Source organism: Pan paniscus, chromosome 9 (genome assembly GCF_029289425.2).
Source record: "Pan paniscus chromosome 9, NHGRI_mPanPan1-v2.0_pri, whole genome shotgun sequence".
Taxonomy (NCBI): Eukaryota; Metazoa; Chordata; class Mammalia; order Primates; family Hominidae; genus Pan; species Pan paniscus.
In genome coordinates, this window is record NC_073258.2 from 59,500,921 (window position 1) to 59,519,192 (window position 18,272).

General features: G+C 36.3%; 1 protein-coding gene and 2 pseudogenes across 1 annotated transcript; all 3 read right to left on the bottom strand.

Moving 5' to 3' along the window:
* Positions 1–88: 88 nt before the first annotated feature.
* LOC100996166 (olfactory receptor 5B2-like) lies at positions 89–1,136 on the bottom strand (annotated as a pseudogene).
* Positions 1,137–9,413: 8,277 nt separating this feature from the next.
* Positions 9,414–10,362, bottom strand: LOC100982815 (olfactory receptor 5B17). Its single transcript, XM_003826381.5, has one exon. The coding sequence runs from the start codon at positions 10,357–10,359 to the stop codon at positions 9,415–9,417; it is 945 nt and encodes a 314-aa protein (XP_003826429.1). The 5' UTR covers positions 10,360–10,362; the 3' UTR covers position 9,414.
* Positions 10,363–17,125: 6,763 nt separating this feature from the next.
* Positions 17,126–18,062, bottom strand: LOC100995815 (olfactory receptor 5B3-like; annotated as a pseudogene).
* Between the last annotated feature and the right edge of the window lie 210 nt (positions 18,063–18,272).

Genomic DNA, 18,272 nt, shown 5'->3' on the forward strand with positions numbered 1-18,272 from the left:
TTCATGTAATACATTCTGGACGTATTTTCTTTTTACTAGGCAGGTAAAAAGAAAGGTAAGGCTATTACCTTCTGAAGAAGTAAGGCTATCACAACAGGAATTTAAATGCATTGTGAAAATGCAATATGATTAATTTCATGGGGAAGTTCTGAAAAGAATGAAACTGGGTTATTGTGTACCCTACCACATTAAATCACAGTTCTAGGAAAAATTTTGCCTTCTCAACCGCCTTTTTGAATGCATTCTTGACTTCTTTGCTCCTCAGGCTGTAGAACACAAGGTTCAGCATGGGGATGAACACAGCATAGAACAAGGATGCCATTTCATCTGTGTCCATGGAATGGCTGGAGCTAGGCTGTAAGTGCATGAAGATAGTAGTTCCATAGAAGATGGAGACTGCAATGAGGTGAGAGGCACAGGTGGACAAAGCTTTTAAGTGTCCCTGAGCTGAGTGCATCTTCAAGATGGTGATGAATATGAACAGGTAGGAGGTCAAGATAACTAGAAGAGCCAAAAAGACATTGAAGCTTGACATAAAAACCAGAATCTTCTTGCTGATGTGTTTACCAGAGCAAGACACAGCCATGACTGGTGGAACATCACAGAAAAGGTGATGGACAAGATTGGACTTACAGAAAGAGAGACTGAATATGTCCCCAATGCGGAGGGAGGCATTTAGAAAGCCACAGACATAGGAGCCTATGACCAGATGAGCACATACACTGGCTATCATGGTGGTAGTGTAGTGTAGGGGTTTGCACACTGCTGTATAGTGGTCATAGGCCATTGATGTCAACAGCGATATTTTCCACTGTGGCCAAGGCTACAAAAAAGAACATCTGAGCAGCACAAGCATTGTACGAGGAACTTAGCCTCCTACCCTCTAAGTAACCTAGCCCTGCTAGCCGTGACCCTGGGAGTGACAGTTAAGTATCCAAGCAGAGACAGGTTACTGAGGAAAAAGTACATGGGAGTTGGAGACAAGAGTCCAGCAGGATCAACAGTATGATCTCCAGGTTCCTAGTCAGAATGAGGAGGTGGATGAGGATGAACAAGATAAAGAGGGGGATCTGCAGTTCTGTGGCATTGGTTAGACCTACCAGGATGAAATCAGTAACCTTTGAGTTATTTTACATGTGAATTAAAAAAATCTCTATTGTAATATGAAAAAAAGGAAGAGTTGGTAAATATATAAGACATTGCACTTATAATGTAAAAAGTTTGTGTTCATGAGCATGCACACACACATACACATATATTCTGTTATTTCATCATTTCATTAAGGCCATAATTTTTTCTTCATGATTTTTTATTCTAAAGCATTAATTTGAGCAAAACAAAACATTTGGCTGATAAATTATTTATGTGGTCACAGACTGTTGAAATGAAGTATCCTCACATCACATGCACAAATTTCTACTTTTGTACATGAACAAACAGAGGTGTAGTGGTGCAGAAAAAGGCTATGATTTCTCAAAGATCACATATTTGCAACAAATGCATCTCCCAAATCACATCACCTGAGTGTATAAATAGTTAACATTTATAGCACTCATTCCAAGCATACACACACACACGCACACACACCACATGCTTAGTATGTTCAATCTTGTTAATAAGCTGGTTAAAAGATTCAGTATTTTGTGCAAATTTACATGAGTATCAACTGACAGAGCAAGTTTTGAACCTGGGCAGAGTGATTCTCAAGACCTATGCTCTTAACTGAAATTAAATTGAATTTATTTGAACTCAATTCACATTTACTTATTGTGTCTATTAGCCCATGCTTAGGGTGTCTAGTGAAGTAATATATGTAAATTAGGTGTGGTGGGATAATAGCTCAACAGTAGTAGAGACATATGCAACCAACAAAAGCAATTCTAATGAGAAGGTATGGCATTGAGTGTTAGAGTTTGGGCTCTCAGAAGAGGGGTATATACATTGAAGTAACAGCCCTACTATTTACTACTGGAAGACGTTGACACTAACACAACTTCTTTGAACCTCATTTTATCTATCTGTAAGATGAAGCCGGTGGTGGGATCTAACAAAATAAATTATTATAAGAGTTAAGTGAAATAATGCATAAAAACCAGTGAGCACGATGTGGGTGTTTTGAAGCTTCAAACTTCACTCACACAATCTTTTGAGTGCTTGCTATGATAATATCATTAGGATGTAATGATGATCTTCATTTTGGTTTGGGAAAGCTGTGTGTGATATACAGGACTTTCAGGTGTGGGTGAGTAGGAAGCCTGGGGGTCCCACTGTTGCATTTACTTTTCCTCACGCGGTAGGTTCATTCAGTCTTCTCTGTGTTTCTCACTGTCCGTCAGCCATCCCACCTAGGAGCCCAGGTACCTTCTGCCTATTTTTGCTTAACTTTCCTTCCATTTCCATATTTTGAAGTGTGTGCTTTCCCAAAACACATTTCTACTCTTTCTACTCGCATTCCTTAGATAAACTATAGATTTGAGGGGTTGAAAATTTATAGACTGATGATTTTATTCTAGCTGGCAGATAAGTGCTCATGGTAAACTGCATGTTTTTTGTTTTTTTAAATTTGAATTTGGATTCTTCAACAGGACATCCATTCTCTGTAATTAGTCTTCTCTACCATCTTCATCCTAGCCACTGTGCAACTTCATTTGACATTCCTGGTCCCTGGAAGCATTTGTGTTTGCCAATTTCCAAATAGTATAGTATAACCTATAACTTTTTATAACACATGTTCTATTCTATGAACACTTATAAGAGAAGTATAGATTTAGGCCAGGCGTGGTGGCTCACGCCTGTAATCCAAGCACTTTGGGAGGCCGAGGTGGGTGGATCACGAGGTCAGGAGATCGATACCATCCTGGCTAACACGGTGAAACCTTGTCTCTACTAAAAACACAAAAAATTAGCCGGGAGTGGTGGCAGGCGCCTGTAATCCCAGCTACTTGGGAGGCTGAGGAAGGAGAATGGCATGAACCCAGCAGGCGGAGCTTACAGTGAGCCGAGATTGCGCCACTGCACTCCAGCCTGCGCAACAGAGTGAGACTCCAATTCAAAAAAAAAAAAAAAAGAATTATAGATTTAGATATTGATATATTTCACTTAATCTTCATAACAACATTATATATCAGTACTATTATTTATATTTTACAGATTAGGAAACTATTTGAGGAATTATACGACTTCCTAAAATTACATATGTACTGTGAAGTAGATTCAAGGTTCAAATGTAGGTATGACTGATTTTGCAACCTGCACTTTGAACCGCCACATTGTCAGCTTTTCTAGACATAAAGAAAAGGGCGAGATTATGGTGTAAAGAAAACTAAAATGCATTATAAATTTAAGTAATTTTGTGAGGACTCACTGGGAGTCTAAAGAATGGTTAATTCAAACTTCTGTTTTGATTTTCTTACAGTGACAGATCGACAGCTAATAACTAGGTTGGAATGACCACTACTCAATCACAGCACCATCTATCTAATGTTTTTGCTCATTCTTTCAGGCACATGGTGTGGTGTTTCATGAATATCTGTGTACTTCCTACTGAAAGAAGTATTTTTGTCATTAAGACTCTAGTCCAACTATTTCAGGAAAATATTCATGACATCTTATTTTCAGCTGAAATAGATCATGGTAGTGCATCTTCCCTACTGTTTTACATGTAGTTCACATCTCACTAAAAATGTGTATGGAATATAGAAGCTTACCTTCCTCCTTGAGAAAAGGTGCTGGAAACCTTGGATTTTGATTAATTGACCTGAAACTGCCAGGGGAGAATGTATGAATTCTGTTAGAGACACTTTCTCTTGAATACGTCAAAGAGTGTTCTTGGAATTGTCACTTACCCTGTGTCAGCCTCAGTTTCCTCATTTGTGAAATAGACATATGATGATTATTATGATTATTATTAAGACTTATGCATGTCTCACAGAATTATGCAGAATTGTGCATTGGCTGTGAAAAGCAAACGAGGGAAGGTCTAAAAAACAACTCAGTAAAGTGTTTTCATATTAACTGAATTCAATATAATTTGTATCCTGGGATGTTTTCCCTGTCAATGGTTGCAGACTCAGAAAAATCCTTCCTTTGCAGAAAGACAAACATGTGTACTAACAACTATTCACATTCAGATAAGCAAATAAATGATGAAGAGATCACTGCAAACAGCCTGTTCCTTTCAAAATGAGGTCAAACAATATCATATTGGCATTTTAGGAGCCAATGAATAGGGCCCAGGGGAGGGTTTTAGACACATGAGAATCTCAGGGGAACAGCTTTCCTTATGGAAGCAACAGGTCCTTATTCCACTTATTCATAGAAGAAGCAATTAAACTACCCATGAATACCTATCTTGTTTTTCTGAGCAAACACATAGATGTATTTGCATTATTTGTTCTATTTTTTAAAAAAATTAAGGTATAATTTATACGCAGAAAATATAGTATACTTTTTTTGTGATTTGGGGCAAAAAAACATGATCACATAACCACTACCACAATCCAGATTGAAACAAAAAAACAGCAGTTGTATCATACTCCCAAATTCCTTTCTGATCTTTTATAGTCAAATCCTCTTGCCACTCCCAACTCCTGGCAACCATTGATTTTTGTCCTTGTAACCTGCCTTTTTAAAGAAATGCCACATAAATGGAATCTTATAGTATCTAGCCTTTGAGTTGGACTTTCACTTAGCAAAATACATAGATTAGATACATCCATTTTGTTGCATTATCAGTACTTTTTTTTCCTTTTTCATTCTTGAGCAGCATTCCATTGTATGATGGACCTAACACAGAGAGTAATGTATCTAGTTTTCATTGATTACAATAAAATCTGTTATAAACATCTGCATACAGCTTTTTGTGTGAACATAGTTTTGCATTTCAAGTGAGTATATGACTTATACATGGGGGCAGGTGTGAGGAGAGGGGCTGGTCAGGGCTCTATGCTTTTGGCTGTGTGCGTGGTGTGGGCTTCCTTGACCCCAGAAAGGTGTTGAGACCAAGTCAGGAAAGGACCAAGAAGATGGACCCCATCTCAAAGTGCCTATTGGAGTTGACTTGAAGGACAGTGAATCACATTTCAGTCATGGGGATGGCTTCCAGAACCTGTGCACCCACCTCAGATGGTGTGTTGACCAGTCCAGCCTCTCCTGTGCCCTGTAGCTATTGCTGGAGGGGCTGTGTGTGCTGGTGGTAGAGGTGCACTACCATCCTCACTTGGGGGACAGTTCAGTGCCTTTACCAAATGTCACTTCACCTGTCTTTGGTGAGGGCAGGGATGGAGTGGGGTGGGGGGATCTCAGCCAGACTCGTTTTAGAACATGGTCATCAAACTGAGAACCAGAGAGGCTGTAGATGAATTCAGGAAGGTCCCTCCTTCCTTCATGTCAATAATAGGCTGAGTAGGGATGTCCGGGAATGGCCTTCCCATTTCTTTTTTCCCAGGATGCACAACAGCTACATACCCCAGGTAGGGAGTACAGTCACTCCCTTAATGTTTAAGGTGTTCTTTCTGTGGTTAAGCTGAGAAAGACCACAGGAGACAGTTTGTCCAGTGCCCTCAGTGCACATGAAGATGCCATTCTCATACACAGCACCCCCAGGGTTGATGGTGAGCAGAGGCATGCGGTAGTAGCACATGTTCTCATTGAGATTGAAATTTCCTCCCTGCACCAAGGTGCTGGCTGAGATGGTCTTTGTGCCTTCAGGGTCCCACACCACCACATCAGTATTGGCTCCAGAGATGATGAGGCCCTTGTGGGAATACAGGCTGAGAACAAAACAGTTCTCATCCATCATCCTCTAACTGGGTTTGGAGCCTAATCCTGAAATACATAGTTTTGAATGCCATAATGCCCAATGTGTAAATCCCCAAAGATCAAAATCTCTAAACTGAAAGTGGGAAAACTAAATAGGAAATACTCATGTCAGTATATAGTGAATCATAGAAGAATTTCAGAAAGACCAGGACCAAGTAGAAAATGAATGTGAACATATGCTCTGAGGAGAACTATGTCCCAAAAGAAAAAGAAAAGCAGCTATTCATTGTGATACAAAACTTCAAAATACAGCTAATGAAGATAAAAATTGGCTAGCTCTTACACACTGTCTTCCATGCAATTGTCCATAATCTATCCCTGTGATACAATTTTTCACGTCAAATTTTCTTCTTAGTTTTTTTTCTTTTGTTCTTTTTAGTTATTTTTCACTATTTTAACTTGTCAGCATTATTTTTACAATTTGAAGTGCTATAAGCTTCATCTTCACATCATTTCCAATATTGGAGGTATAAATCATGTATGGACTTTTCGAGAGTTCTTATTCATTTTATGCATTTTTTTTTTGTGCGAATGTGACCCCATGAGAGTGCATTATCACAGTTTTGACTTTGTGTGTAAGCATTGTGTGCGTACATAAAAATGTCAAAACTTTCTCAATGAATAGAGATTTCCTTTTTGTACATCTGCATTTGTGAAAGATAAGATTTCTTGAGATGTTGGCTTTTTGAGTCATTGCAGCCTATGCAGTGGTGACCCATTGTGTTTTTGATTTATCTCATCAAAAGACTTAGGTTGTTCCTCATGATATTTCAGATGACTGCAGTTATAAAGCTGGGTGCACACAATTACCAAAATAATATGTATTTTTACATTTCCATCTTTGGTCTATTTTTATGAATATGAATCTGTTATGTTAGACCCATGCAATTGTCGTTAGTGTACCTGAGTCACAAAAATGTGTGGCTATTGCCTGCTTTTTTGTGTGTAAAGTGGCCTACGAAATGTCACTTTGTAAGGTTTCTTGAATAACCTTCTCTTTAAAAAATGTAAATAAACATCTTTTTAAAAGTTGTAAAATTATTTTTCCAGAATTATTTTTCTGGGATTTTGATCTTTTGGGATTTCAACATTCGGGATTATGGCATTGGGATTGTGTCTTTTGGAATTATGATCAGCTCCCCTGCAATCCCTCTTCTCTCGGTGCTCTACACATTTAGAGAAATTTATCCAGTAACCAACTGTAGAAATGATCCCTGAAGGTATAGTCATATTTTTTTTTCTCAAGTGAGCTATGATATTTTGTTTCTTTAAAAATCTGTTTATTTTACTCGTCACATTTTAAAGCACAGATTTAACCCCATAATTTTCCTCTTCTTTTAATATCTGTAGTAGTGTCCCCCTCTTGATTTCTGATATTGGTCATTTTTTGCTATGGATTTATAATTTTATTACTTTCCACTCTCCGCTACCAGAGAGATTTTTGTTTCATTTGTTTTCTTTTTTTTAAATTATTGATTTCTGCTATATCTTTGTCAGTTTTTTTTTTTTCTGGTTGATCTGTTCAGTGTTTGCTCTTAATTTACTTCTCTTTTTCCAGTTACTTAATGATGGTAGCTTATATCAGTGGTTTGAGACTGTCTTCTTTGCTGCCATAAGCATTTAGTGCGATGAATTTCCCCCTCAGAGTTGCAGAAGGCTTCTAAAGACAAACACGTTTCAGCAAGCTGTGGCCAGCTGATTCCCATTCTTCTCATAATATTACCTCTACCCCCTGCCAAGTAATGTGGGTTAGGAGAGAGTTTGGAGGAGGGTTGTGATGAGATTTTTGAAACTCAGACATCTCTTGCAAAAAGTGGACTGTTTTAAATGGACTCTAGGGTCCCTGTTGCTTCTCTCTCATGTGGGTGGCTGTTGGGTTTTGCTTTCGTTTTTTCAAAAGAATAAAGAAAACTTTTAAATCACAAAAATAAATACATACATACATACATACATAAATTTTTGTCCCCCTCAGCAACTCATAAATTTGATTACACTTTATTTTTCTTCATTAAAAATATTACCTAATGTACCTTGCTATTTCCATTAGCTCTTTTGTTTTCTTCAAAGAATGACATAATTTTAGCTCTTACATTTAGGTTTGTAGTCCATTATGAGTTAATTTTGTGTATGATGTGAGACAGGGGTCCAACTTCATTCTTTTGTGTGTAGGCATTCAATTATCCCAAGACTATTTGTTGAAAAGGCTACATGCCCTCATTGAGTCCTTTGGGCCCTCTTACAGGATATCAACTGACCACAAATGTAAGGGTTTATTTCCGGGTTCACAATTCTATTCCATTAGTCTATATGTCTATTCTTATGCCATTACCATACTATCTTGATTACTACAGCTTTTGTTGTAACTTTTGAAATTGTGGTGTGAGAGTACTCCAACTCTGTTCTCTTTTTAAAATATTATTCTGGGCTTTTAAATTTCCTTATGAATTTTAGGATAAGTTTACCAATTTCTGCAAATAAGCCAGCTGGGATTTGACAGGAAGCCTATTTAATCTGAATATCAATTAGGGAATGTGGCCAGCTGTACAATGTTGGTTCATAATCAAGTAATGTTTTCCTTTATTTAGATTTTATTTAACATCTTTCTACTAGGTTTTATCGTTTTAAGAATATAAGCATTGCAGTTCTTTTTGTAATCGTTTTTAGTGTGCATCTTATTTTTGATGGTTCTGTAAATGGAATTTTCTTCATTTTATTTTTAGATTACCTATTGCTAGTATATAGAAATACCACTTATTCTGGTATGTTGTTATTGTATCCCTGACACTTTACTGAAGTGATTTATTAGTTCTAATAATTTTTAGGGGATTACTTATGATCTTTTGTTTTTTGAGATGGAGTCTTGCTCTGTCGTCCAATGGCACGATCTCAGCTCACTGCAACCTCTGCCTCCTGGGTTCAAGTGATTCTCCTGCCTCAGCCTCCCAAGTAGCTGGGACTACTGGCATCCACCACCATGTCTGGCTAATTTTTTTGTATTTTTCGTTGAGACAGGGTTTCATCATGTTGTCTCGGCTGGTTTTGAACTCCTGACCTCAAGTGATCCACCTGCCTTGGCCTCTCAAAGTGCTGGGATTACAGGCATGAGCCACTGGGCCAGGTCATGATTTTATATTTTAAATAACAAACAGAGATTCTTTTATTTCTTTGTCTCAGTTCAAGATGTCTTTGATAGTCATAGGCTAAGGTTAAAAAAAAAAGAATTATCTCTGCCTGTTAATTCTAATTTATTATTATTCTAATATAGTTATTTACCATTTATAAATTGTCATATGAACAAGCTGTGCCAAATACCTAAAATTATTAATGCCTGAAATATTAGTTTATTAAGAAACAGTAATGACTTATAGTTGGCTAAAATATGACAAAAGACAACACATATTTCATTAAACTCCATGAGAAATTATCATCATATTTTTCTAACTTGTGGATACTTATAACTGTTTCTCAACTAAGGACAGAAATAATATTAGATGAAATTTTACATTCTATATACCATATAGCATTTTAACATTTGAGTTATTGTATAAAGCAGATCTAAGAGAGATAAAATAACATTGTGATGATTTTGCATCATTAAAAGACCGAATCTAGAGAACATTTTGCCTTCTCAACAACCTTCATGAATGCATTCTTCACATCTTTGTTCCTCAGGGTATAGACTATAGGATTGAGCATGGGGATGATCATAGTGTAGAACACAGATGCAATTTTGTCTGTGTCCATGGAATGACTGGAACTTGGTCGTACGTACATGATGATGACAGTTATATAAAATAAGAAAATGGCAATGAGGTGAGAACCACAGGTAGATAAAGGCTTCTGGTATCCCTTACCTGTGTGCATCTTAAGAATGGTGATCAATATGAACAGATAGGAAATCAAGATAACAAGAAGTGCAAAAAAGACATTAAAACTTGATATAAGGACAAGAATCAACTCACTAATGTGTTTCTCAGAGCAGCTCAGAGTAATGACTGCTGGTTTGTCACAGAAAAAGTGATGAATCACATTGGACATGCAGAAAGAGAGGCGAAATGTATCTCCAATTTGGATAGAAGCATTCAGAAAACCAATGACATAACAGCCTATAGCCAGACAAGCACACACACGTGTTGTCATGGTGGTGGTATAATGTAGGGGGTTACACACTGCTGCGTAGCGGTCATAGGCCATTGAGGACAAGAGGTAATTTTCCACAGTGGCAAAGACTGCAAAAAAGAACATCTGAGCAGCACAGGCACTGTAGGAGATAGCTTTGTCTTCTATAAGCAACCCAGTTAAAACCTTTGGAGTGACAGCTGAGGAGTAACCAATGTCCACAAGAGACAGGTTACTGAGAAAAAAGTACATGGGAGTGTGGAGATGAGAGTCCAGCAGGATTAATATGATCATCCCCAGGTTCCCAGTCAGAGTGATGAGGTAGATGAGGGTAAACATGATAAAGAGGGGAACCTGTAGTTCTGGGGCATTGGTTAGACCAAGCAGGATGAATTCACTCACCTCTGTATTATTCTCCATGGATGTTATTTTAAAACCACAAGATACTCTGTAGCAAGGAGAGATAAAAAAGAAAAACCCTGTGATGAACAAAACAGAGTTGCACAAAACTGAAATGTATGTGTTATTTTATTATAGCAATGATTTGTTTTCTATATTTCCTAGATCAAAATTATGGATATGAAAACACAATTTAGTGGATAACTTATCTATACAGTAATAGACTTTTGAAGAAAAAGGGTATTCGTGGATCATCTTTCCAGCTTCTTAATTTTGTGTCTGAGTAAATGGAGTCATAGGAAGGGGATAATGAGTTGTCCAACGTCACATGGCTGAAATGAATCTATCTCCCAAATAATATGTTTTTTGAATCTAACATCTTAAACACACTTATAGTTGTCCCGTGCCAGATGCTTTATATGTACATCCTCATAGAATTCTCTCATTAATCCTATTATTTAATTAGTTATTATTAGCAATTTATACATGAAGTATCTTGGTAGAAAAAAAGAGTTTGAATAATTTATTCAAGATTACACAAGCACTAGTAGATAGAACCAAGCTTTAGACACAATCAGGGTGGTTCCCGACCTAAATTAAAAGAATTAAAATTCTTTTAATGAATTTGAATTATTTTAAATGTTAATCTATTTATATTTACTCATTCTGTCTATTATACCAAGCATAACATATGAAGTTGCATAGTAGAGCAATGCACAAATAAATGCATACTAGATGAAGTGGAATAAATGCAGCATTAATGTCATGTGCAACCAACAAAGCCAATTCTGCAGAGAAGATATAGCATTGGGTATAAAATCTAGGGCTCTAAGAAGAGGTAGATTTGTATTAACTCATAAGCCCTAACATTTACTATTTGAGAGACACTGGTCTTAATCTAACTTCCTTGAATCTCATTTTATCCATTAGTAAAATGAAGATGATATTAGGACTTATGTCAAGAGATTATTTTGAGAGTTAAATGAGATAATGCTCAGCTGTTGGCATAATGTGGGCACTCAGCACAGTCCTGATGAGTGCTAGCTATAATATTATTATTAGGATGGAATGGTGGTGCCTATGTTGGTGTAGGAAACGTAGAGGTGACACACAGGGCTGAAGGTGTGGGTGAGTTTTGAAGTTGGCAGCTTTACTCTGTCTGATCTGTATTTTCTTACACACTATGTCCAGTCTTTTGTTTCCTTCAGCATTTCTCACTCTATCCATTCTTTGCCAGATGAATAACTGTGTCAGCCATCTAGCATGAGAACCCAGGGATCTTCAAGTCCTGTTGTGTTTAATTTCTCCCTTTCAAACTACATTTACCTTGTGTTGAAACAATCCCCTTTTATCTTAGACACATTCTTCCTGTCATTACTCTCAACACTTAGCAGGATATCAGATATTGAGTGTTGGAAGTTCGTAGTCTTGGGGGCTGACTGTAGGCTGCAGATGTGTTTATGCACAATCTTTTTATGTGAATTTGAATCTGTCAGAAGGACACTCATTTCCTGATAACCACTATTGATTGTCTATCATTTTTCTCCCGCCCCCAGTACACATCAGTTGACACTTCTAGAATTCAAATTATTTGTTTGCCAAAAAACTACCCACATAATAATATAAGCTATAATTTTTATTGTTTTTCTTTAAAAATTTACTATGTTCTATGACAACTGAAACGTTCTCACTGTACCTACCTGGATAATCTAGGATAATCCTACCATCTCAACACGTTAATTTAATCACCTTGAAGTTTGTAAAAAAATCATATAAGGCCACATGTTTATGGGTTTCAGGAGTTAAGATATGACCACCTTTGGGGAACATTATTAAGGCTGCCATAATGAATATGAATATTATATATCATAGGTAAATTATCTCTAGAATCAGAAATGGTTGAGACATCTTCACAGATCACATAGCCAACTTCCTAATTGTATACATGAATCACCAGAGGAGCAGAGAAAGTATTAAATTCTCAAGTTCACATATCTGGAATACATTCATTTTATAAATCAGATCCTCTAAAGTTACTAGCAGCTTAGCCTTTGTACTTATGAACCAGTTTGTTTCATGAATGATAGAGAGATGATAGATTGACAGACATAGATATCAGAGCATGGAGAGAGAGAGAGAGAGAGAGAGAGAGTATTTATACAGACAGATATATAACCCCATTTGCTGTTAAATATTGGGAGATTAGAGGAGTTTTGTACCTTCCTCATATTCTACACTTAGTAAGAGAAATTCAAGATTCAAACCCATGTCTAACCTATTCCAATTTCTGTGCCTTTAATCACTGCAATGTCAGATTTTCTAGATTAGCAAGTAATGAAACAGTGAGATTGTGAGGAAATGATAGTAAAAATGGAATAGGGATCTTGGTAGTGTCATAATAATCTTTCTGAAGTCTATTGAAGAGTTGTTGCACCCTGTTTGGGGGAGCTATTCCTTCAGCGACAAACCAACACATAATAAACCAGATACATTTACCACCTACTCAATCAGAGCATCATCCAGCCTAGGATTTTACTACCATCTTAGGGAGAGCAGCACGGCATTTCATAAATATCACTGTATTGTCTGCTGGTTAAGTTTTCTTTTTTTTTTTTAAACAATGAATGCTAGACCCACTTCCATGTTTTAGAAAAAATGTTCAAACAAGTAGATCTGAGCTCAAAAACTCATACAAGATGTAGCTGCCACACTGCTTTTGCATCAATTACATATTTCACCAAAAGTATATATTGAATATAGAAGCTTACCTTGCTCTTTGAAAAGAAGAAAAAGGCAGTTCTCAATTGTGAGTCTGAAATCAGAAATTCATTCTTGGGAGAATGCTTAAATAACATTGGAGAAATTCTCTATCATGTATTTTTCAGAAATGTTCAAGTTTTTTGAGGCATAAAGAGGTGGAGAAAGAATTATTAACATGGGGTGCTAACTCAAACATGTCATTTTTCTATGTTGTATCATTTTGTTGTGTTGTGAAAGTCTGAGTTCAGGTTTTGCATGCACCATGGGTTTTTCTGTGAACTTGAAAAACTTATTTATTTTCTGCTGAGCTCAGTTTCCTCATTTGTGGAATAGAAATGAGAAAATGTTTTCTCCCACAACTTCACACAATTGTATCTATACAGAGAAAATGACAGTGGACCTATACAGACCTTAGTAAGTTGTTATCCCTTCATCATGAACCAATACAATTTTTATCTTGGGAAGTTTTTTTCTGCCTTTGGTTGGAGAATCACTGCAATATTCTCAGTTTCAGGAAAGACCAGATTGTGCACTAAAAGTATTAGCTTTCATTTAGATGAATGAAGATTAAAGTGGCTCTGGTTAGAGTCTTATCCATTTTAAATAATGTCATGTGGAGCCATACTATGATTTCAGATCTTACTGACTGGCAGCCAGGAGAAAAGTGTACATGTATGGAACTCTCTGGGGAACAGCGTCCCTATGAGGGCAATAGCTTTCCTTTATCTCACTTATCTAGGGAAGTAGCAATTACACAGCATCCAGTGATAGAGTTTATGTTGAGTCACATACATGTTTATTTGTGGTAATTGCTGTCATGCCTTTTTTCGCCCCCAATTTTATTAAGTTGTTATTACATACATAAGCAGTGTGTTGATCTATTTATATTTACTGTATTATTGATGTGTAATATATGTCAAATATTTATTTTGTTTTCTTTTTATTCATTTTTCTACTTTCTATTTTATAACTTGTTATATCTGATAGCAACTGAATTTGTAGATTGATAAACATAATCCCTGTTTTACTTTCTTGTGTTTACAATCAACTGATAAATATAACATAGGTGTCAGAGAAATGAAGATTAGAATATTCCTTAATATTTATATTCAATTCAAAAATTTGATTCAGATAAATAGGTGGATGGGCTTCTTTTCTATCTCAAATTACTATTTCCTAGCAAACATTGTTAGTGTTCTATCCATCCCCTCTTCACTTGTGTTGTCCATGTGCAGGCCAATACTTATTGTGAAATAAAGAATGTGAAATTTGCGTTTTGCAGACTTAGGGCTTAGAATTTGCTGTAAAAGTAGGTTCAGCCCATGTGTGGAACATTTTAATTTCTGTGGTGTGGAACATTTTAATTTCTGTGGTATCAGCAATCAGTACATGATAGATAGAAGTAGAGCGATAAGAACCCAATTCCTACTTTTTCAGGTGGTATAACTTTGAGACATATTTGATAGTTTTCCAGTGGTTCCCGGTAGACTAAGGCCCAGTTTTCTTCAGGCATAACCTACTCACTAAAGAAACCCTTTATTCCCCTTCCTGTGTCCAAGTGTTCTCATTGTTCTATTCCCACCTATGAGTGAGAACATGCAGTGTTTGGATTTTTGTCCTTGTGATAGTTTGCTGAGAATGATGGTTTCCAGCTTCATCCATGTCCCTGCAAAGGACATGAACTCATCATTTTTTATGGCTGCATTTTATGGAATACTAAATTATTCCATGGTGTATATGTGCCACATTTTCTTAATCCAGTCTATCATTGATGGACATTTGGGTTGGTTCCAAGTCTTTGCTATTGTGAATAGTGCCGCAATAAACATACGTGTGCATGTGTCTTTATAGCAGCATGATTTATTCTCCTGTGCATATATATCCAGTAATGGGATGGCTGGGTCAAATGGTATTTCTAGTTCTAGATCCCTGAGAAATCACCACCCTGACTTCCACAATAGTTGAACTAGTTTACAGTCCCACCAACTGTGTAAAAGTGTTCCTATTTCTCCACATCCTCTCCAGCACCTGTTGTTTCCTGACTTTTTAAATGATCGCCATTCTAACTTGTGTGAGATGGTATCTCATTGTGGTTTTGATTTGCATTTCTCAGATGGCCAGTGATGATGAGCATTTTTTCATGTGTCTTTTGGCTGCATAGGGGCCTGTTGTGGGGGTGGGGGTAGGGATAGCATTAGGAGATATACCTAATGTAAATGACGAGTTAATATATTCAAGATATATAACATTTCCATCACCACAAGGATCCCTCATGCTGACCTTTTATAGCCATGACCGCATTCCTTCTTAAATACTGGAAAAAAATCTGTCCTCCATTTTATAATTTTGTCATTTCACAAATGTTCTATGTATGTGGAATTATGCCTTGGTTTTTTTGCGACCGTTTGAGACTGGCTGTTTTTACTCAGCATATTCTTCCCAATATTCATCCAGGTTTTTGAATGTATCAACAGTTTATTCATTTTTATTGAGAGTAGTATTCAATGTGATGGATGTACCACAAGTTGTTAACCTTTCACCCAAGCAAGGATATCTGAATGGTTTCCAGCATGGTTTCCAATTTTTGACTATTATAAATAAAGGTGCTATAAACATTTACACACAGTTATTTTTGTGGACATAAATAATCATGTTTCTGGGAAAATGCCCAGGAGTTCATTTGCTGGATCTTATGGCAGTTATGTATAAAAAACAAACAAACAAAAACAAACAAAAAAACACTAAACTATTTTCCATAGTCTATCTTATCTATTTTTGGTTTCTGTTCCAGAATTTCTAATTACTTTCTATAATTTCTGTTTCTTTATTAATAGTTCACTATTTCTTGAAATATCTTTTTCCTAGCTTCCTTTAGTTTCTTGTTCAAGATTTCATTTAGCTCTTTGAGCGTATTTAGGATACATGTCTTAAAAGTGCTGAAAAATATAGAATCCTGATGAATGAAGTTTTAATAATTGAAATTAGTGTATAGAAATATTATATTCATGAATTGAGAGACTTTATGTTGACTGCTCTGAAGATTCCTTGCAATCACAATTTAAATCCAAGCAGCCTTTTTAAAAAAATAAATATGAATACACTGATTATAAATTATATGGAATGGCAAAGCTAATAAAGATAATAAAGTTGAAGCATGCACATTACCTGATTTCATGACCTTCTATAACTTATAATAATCCACATAAGTGTGGTATTGGGAAAAAGAGACACACAAATCAATGGAACAGATTATTGAATCTAGATATTGATGCATCGTATATAATCATATTTGCATATAACCCATGCAAATCCTCACATATACTTTAAATCATCTTTAGATAACTTGTAATACCTAACACAATGTAAATGCTATGTAAAGGGTTATTATACTGAATTTTTAAATTTGTATTACTTTTTATTGTTGTATTGTTATTATTTTTACAAATATTTATCTATCCATGGTTGGTTAAATCTGCAGATGCATAGCAGAGACACAGAGAGACGATTGTACTTTTATTTAAAAGTAAATCACATTTATTCTCAAATTAGGACTCTAAAACATTTATTCAACTAAATAAATAATATTATACATAAACTGAAATTCAAATAACTCAATTAATTACTTAAATTATTTTTGTAAAAGTTAGCCCTATTCGATTTAAATCTGGCAAATTTCCCACTCCTGTGTATATGTGCCCACATGAATAAATATGTTCATGGACCCATTTATGCACCTGTTTTACATGTGTGCTTTTCCTAGTATTTGGTGGTGGACATGTATGAAGAATTAGTGAATGAATCAAATATGTTCTATAAAGTTTTTGACAAGCAAAACCCAAGATATCTTATTATTCACCTTAGCTTTCTCTTTTAGGTATTATATTTTTGGACATAATATTTCTTTTTTCCTAGAGAACAAACTTCTGAAGAAGTAATGGTATTATTTCAGAAACTTCCATGTGGGCCTTAAAATGCAACTCAGAACAGAGGAATGAAACTAGGTATCATGCATCCTGCAATGTTAAACTCACAATAATAGAGACAATTTTGCCTTCTCCATAACTTTCTTGAATGCGCTCTTCACTTCATTGTTCCTCAGGCTATAGACCAGGGGGTTCAGCATGGGGATGACCATAGTATAGAACACAGATGCCAGTTTGTCTGTGTCCATGGAGTGACCAGAGCTGGACTGTAAGTACATAAAGATAATAGTCCCATAGAAGATGATGACTGCAGTGAGGTGGGAGGCACAGGTGGACAAAGCCTTCTGGTATCCTGAAGCTGAGTGCATCTTTAGGATGGTGATAAATATGAATAGGTAGGAGATCAAGATAACTAGGATGGCAGAAAAGATATTGAAACTGGCTACATAAATGAGAACTAGCTCATTCACATGTCTATCACAGCAAGACAGAGCCATGACTGGTGGAACATCACAGAAAAAGCGATGGACTTCATTGGACATACAGAAAGAGAGACAATGTTTCCCCAATGTGTATGGAGGCATTCAAGAAACCACAGACATAACAGATTATAGCCAGACATGCACACACACTTGTTGTCATGGTGGTGGTGTAATGTAGGGGTTTGCACACTGCATCATAGCGGTCATAGGCCATTGAGGCCAAGAGGAAATTTTCCACAGTGGCAAAGGCTGCAAAAAAGAACATTTGAGCAGCACATGCATTGTAAGAGACGACCTTGTCTCCTATAACGAGCCCAGCTATGACTGTGGGAGTGACAGCTGAAGAGTAACAAAAGTCCACTAGAGACAGGTGACTGAGGAAAAAATACATGGGAGTGTGGAGATGAATGTCCCAAACAATTAAAACAATCATCCCCAGGTTTCCAACCACATTGACAAGGTATATGAGAGTGAACATGATAAGGAGGGGGACTTGTAGCTCTGGAGCATTGGTTAGTCCCAGGAGGATGAACTCTGTCACTTCTGTACAGTTCTTCATCAATGTTATTAGAAAGTCAGAGGATGCCTGCAGCAATGAGAAATAAAGGAAAAGAATGCTAATACATGTTGTGGAATAGATATTGCAATGAAATGGAAACATCTATATATTAGTGCATTATTTCATTATTATAGTAATACACATTTTAAGATTCTATATATCTAAACATAAACTTAATTACAAAGTATAATGCCTTAAATAGCTGTAGAG

What these genes read in the sequence shown, in the direction of transcription:
- LOC100982815 (XM_003826381.5), bottom strand. Translation starts at nt 10,359, where the DNA reads ATGGAGAATAATACAGAGGTGAGTGAATTCATCCTGCTTGGTCTAACC.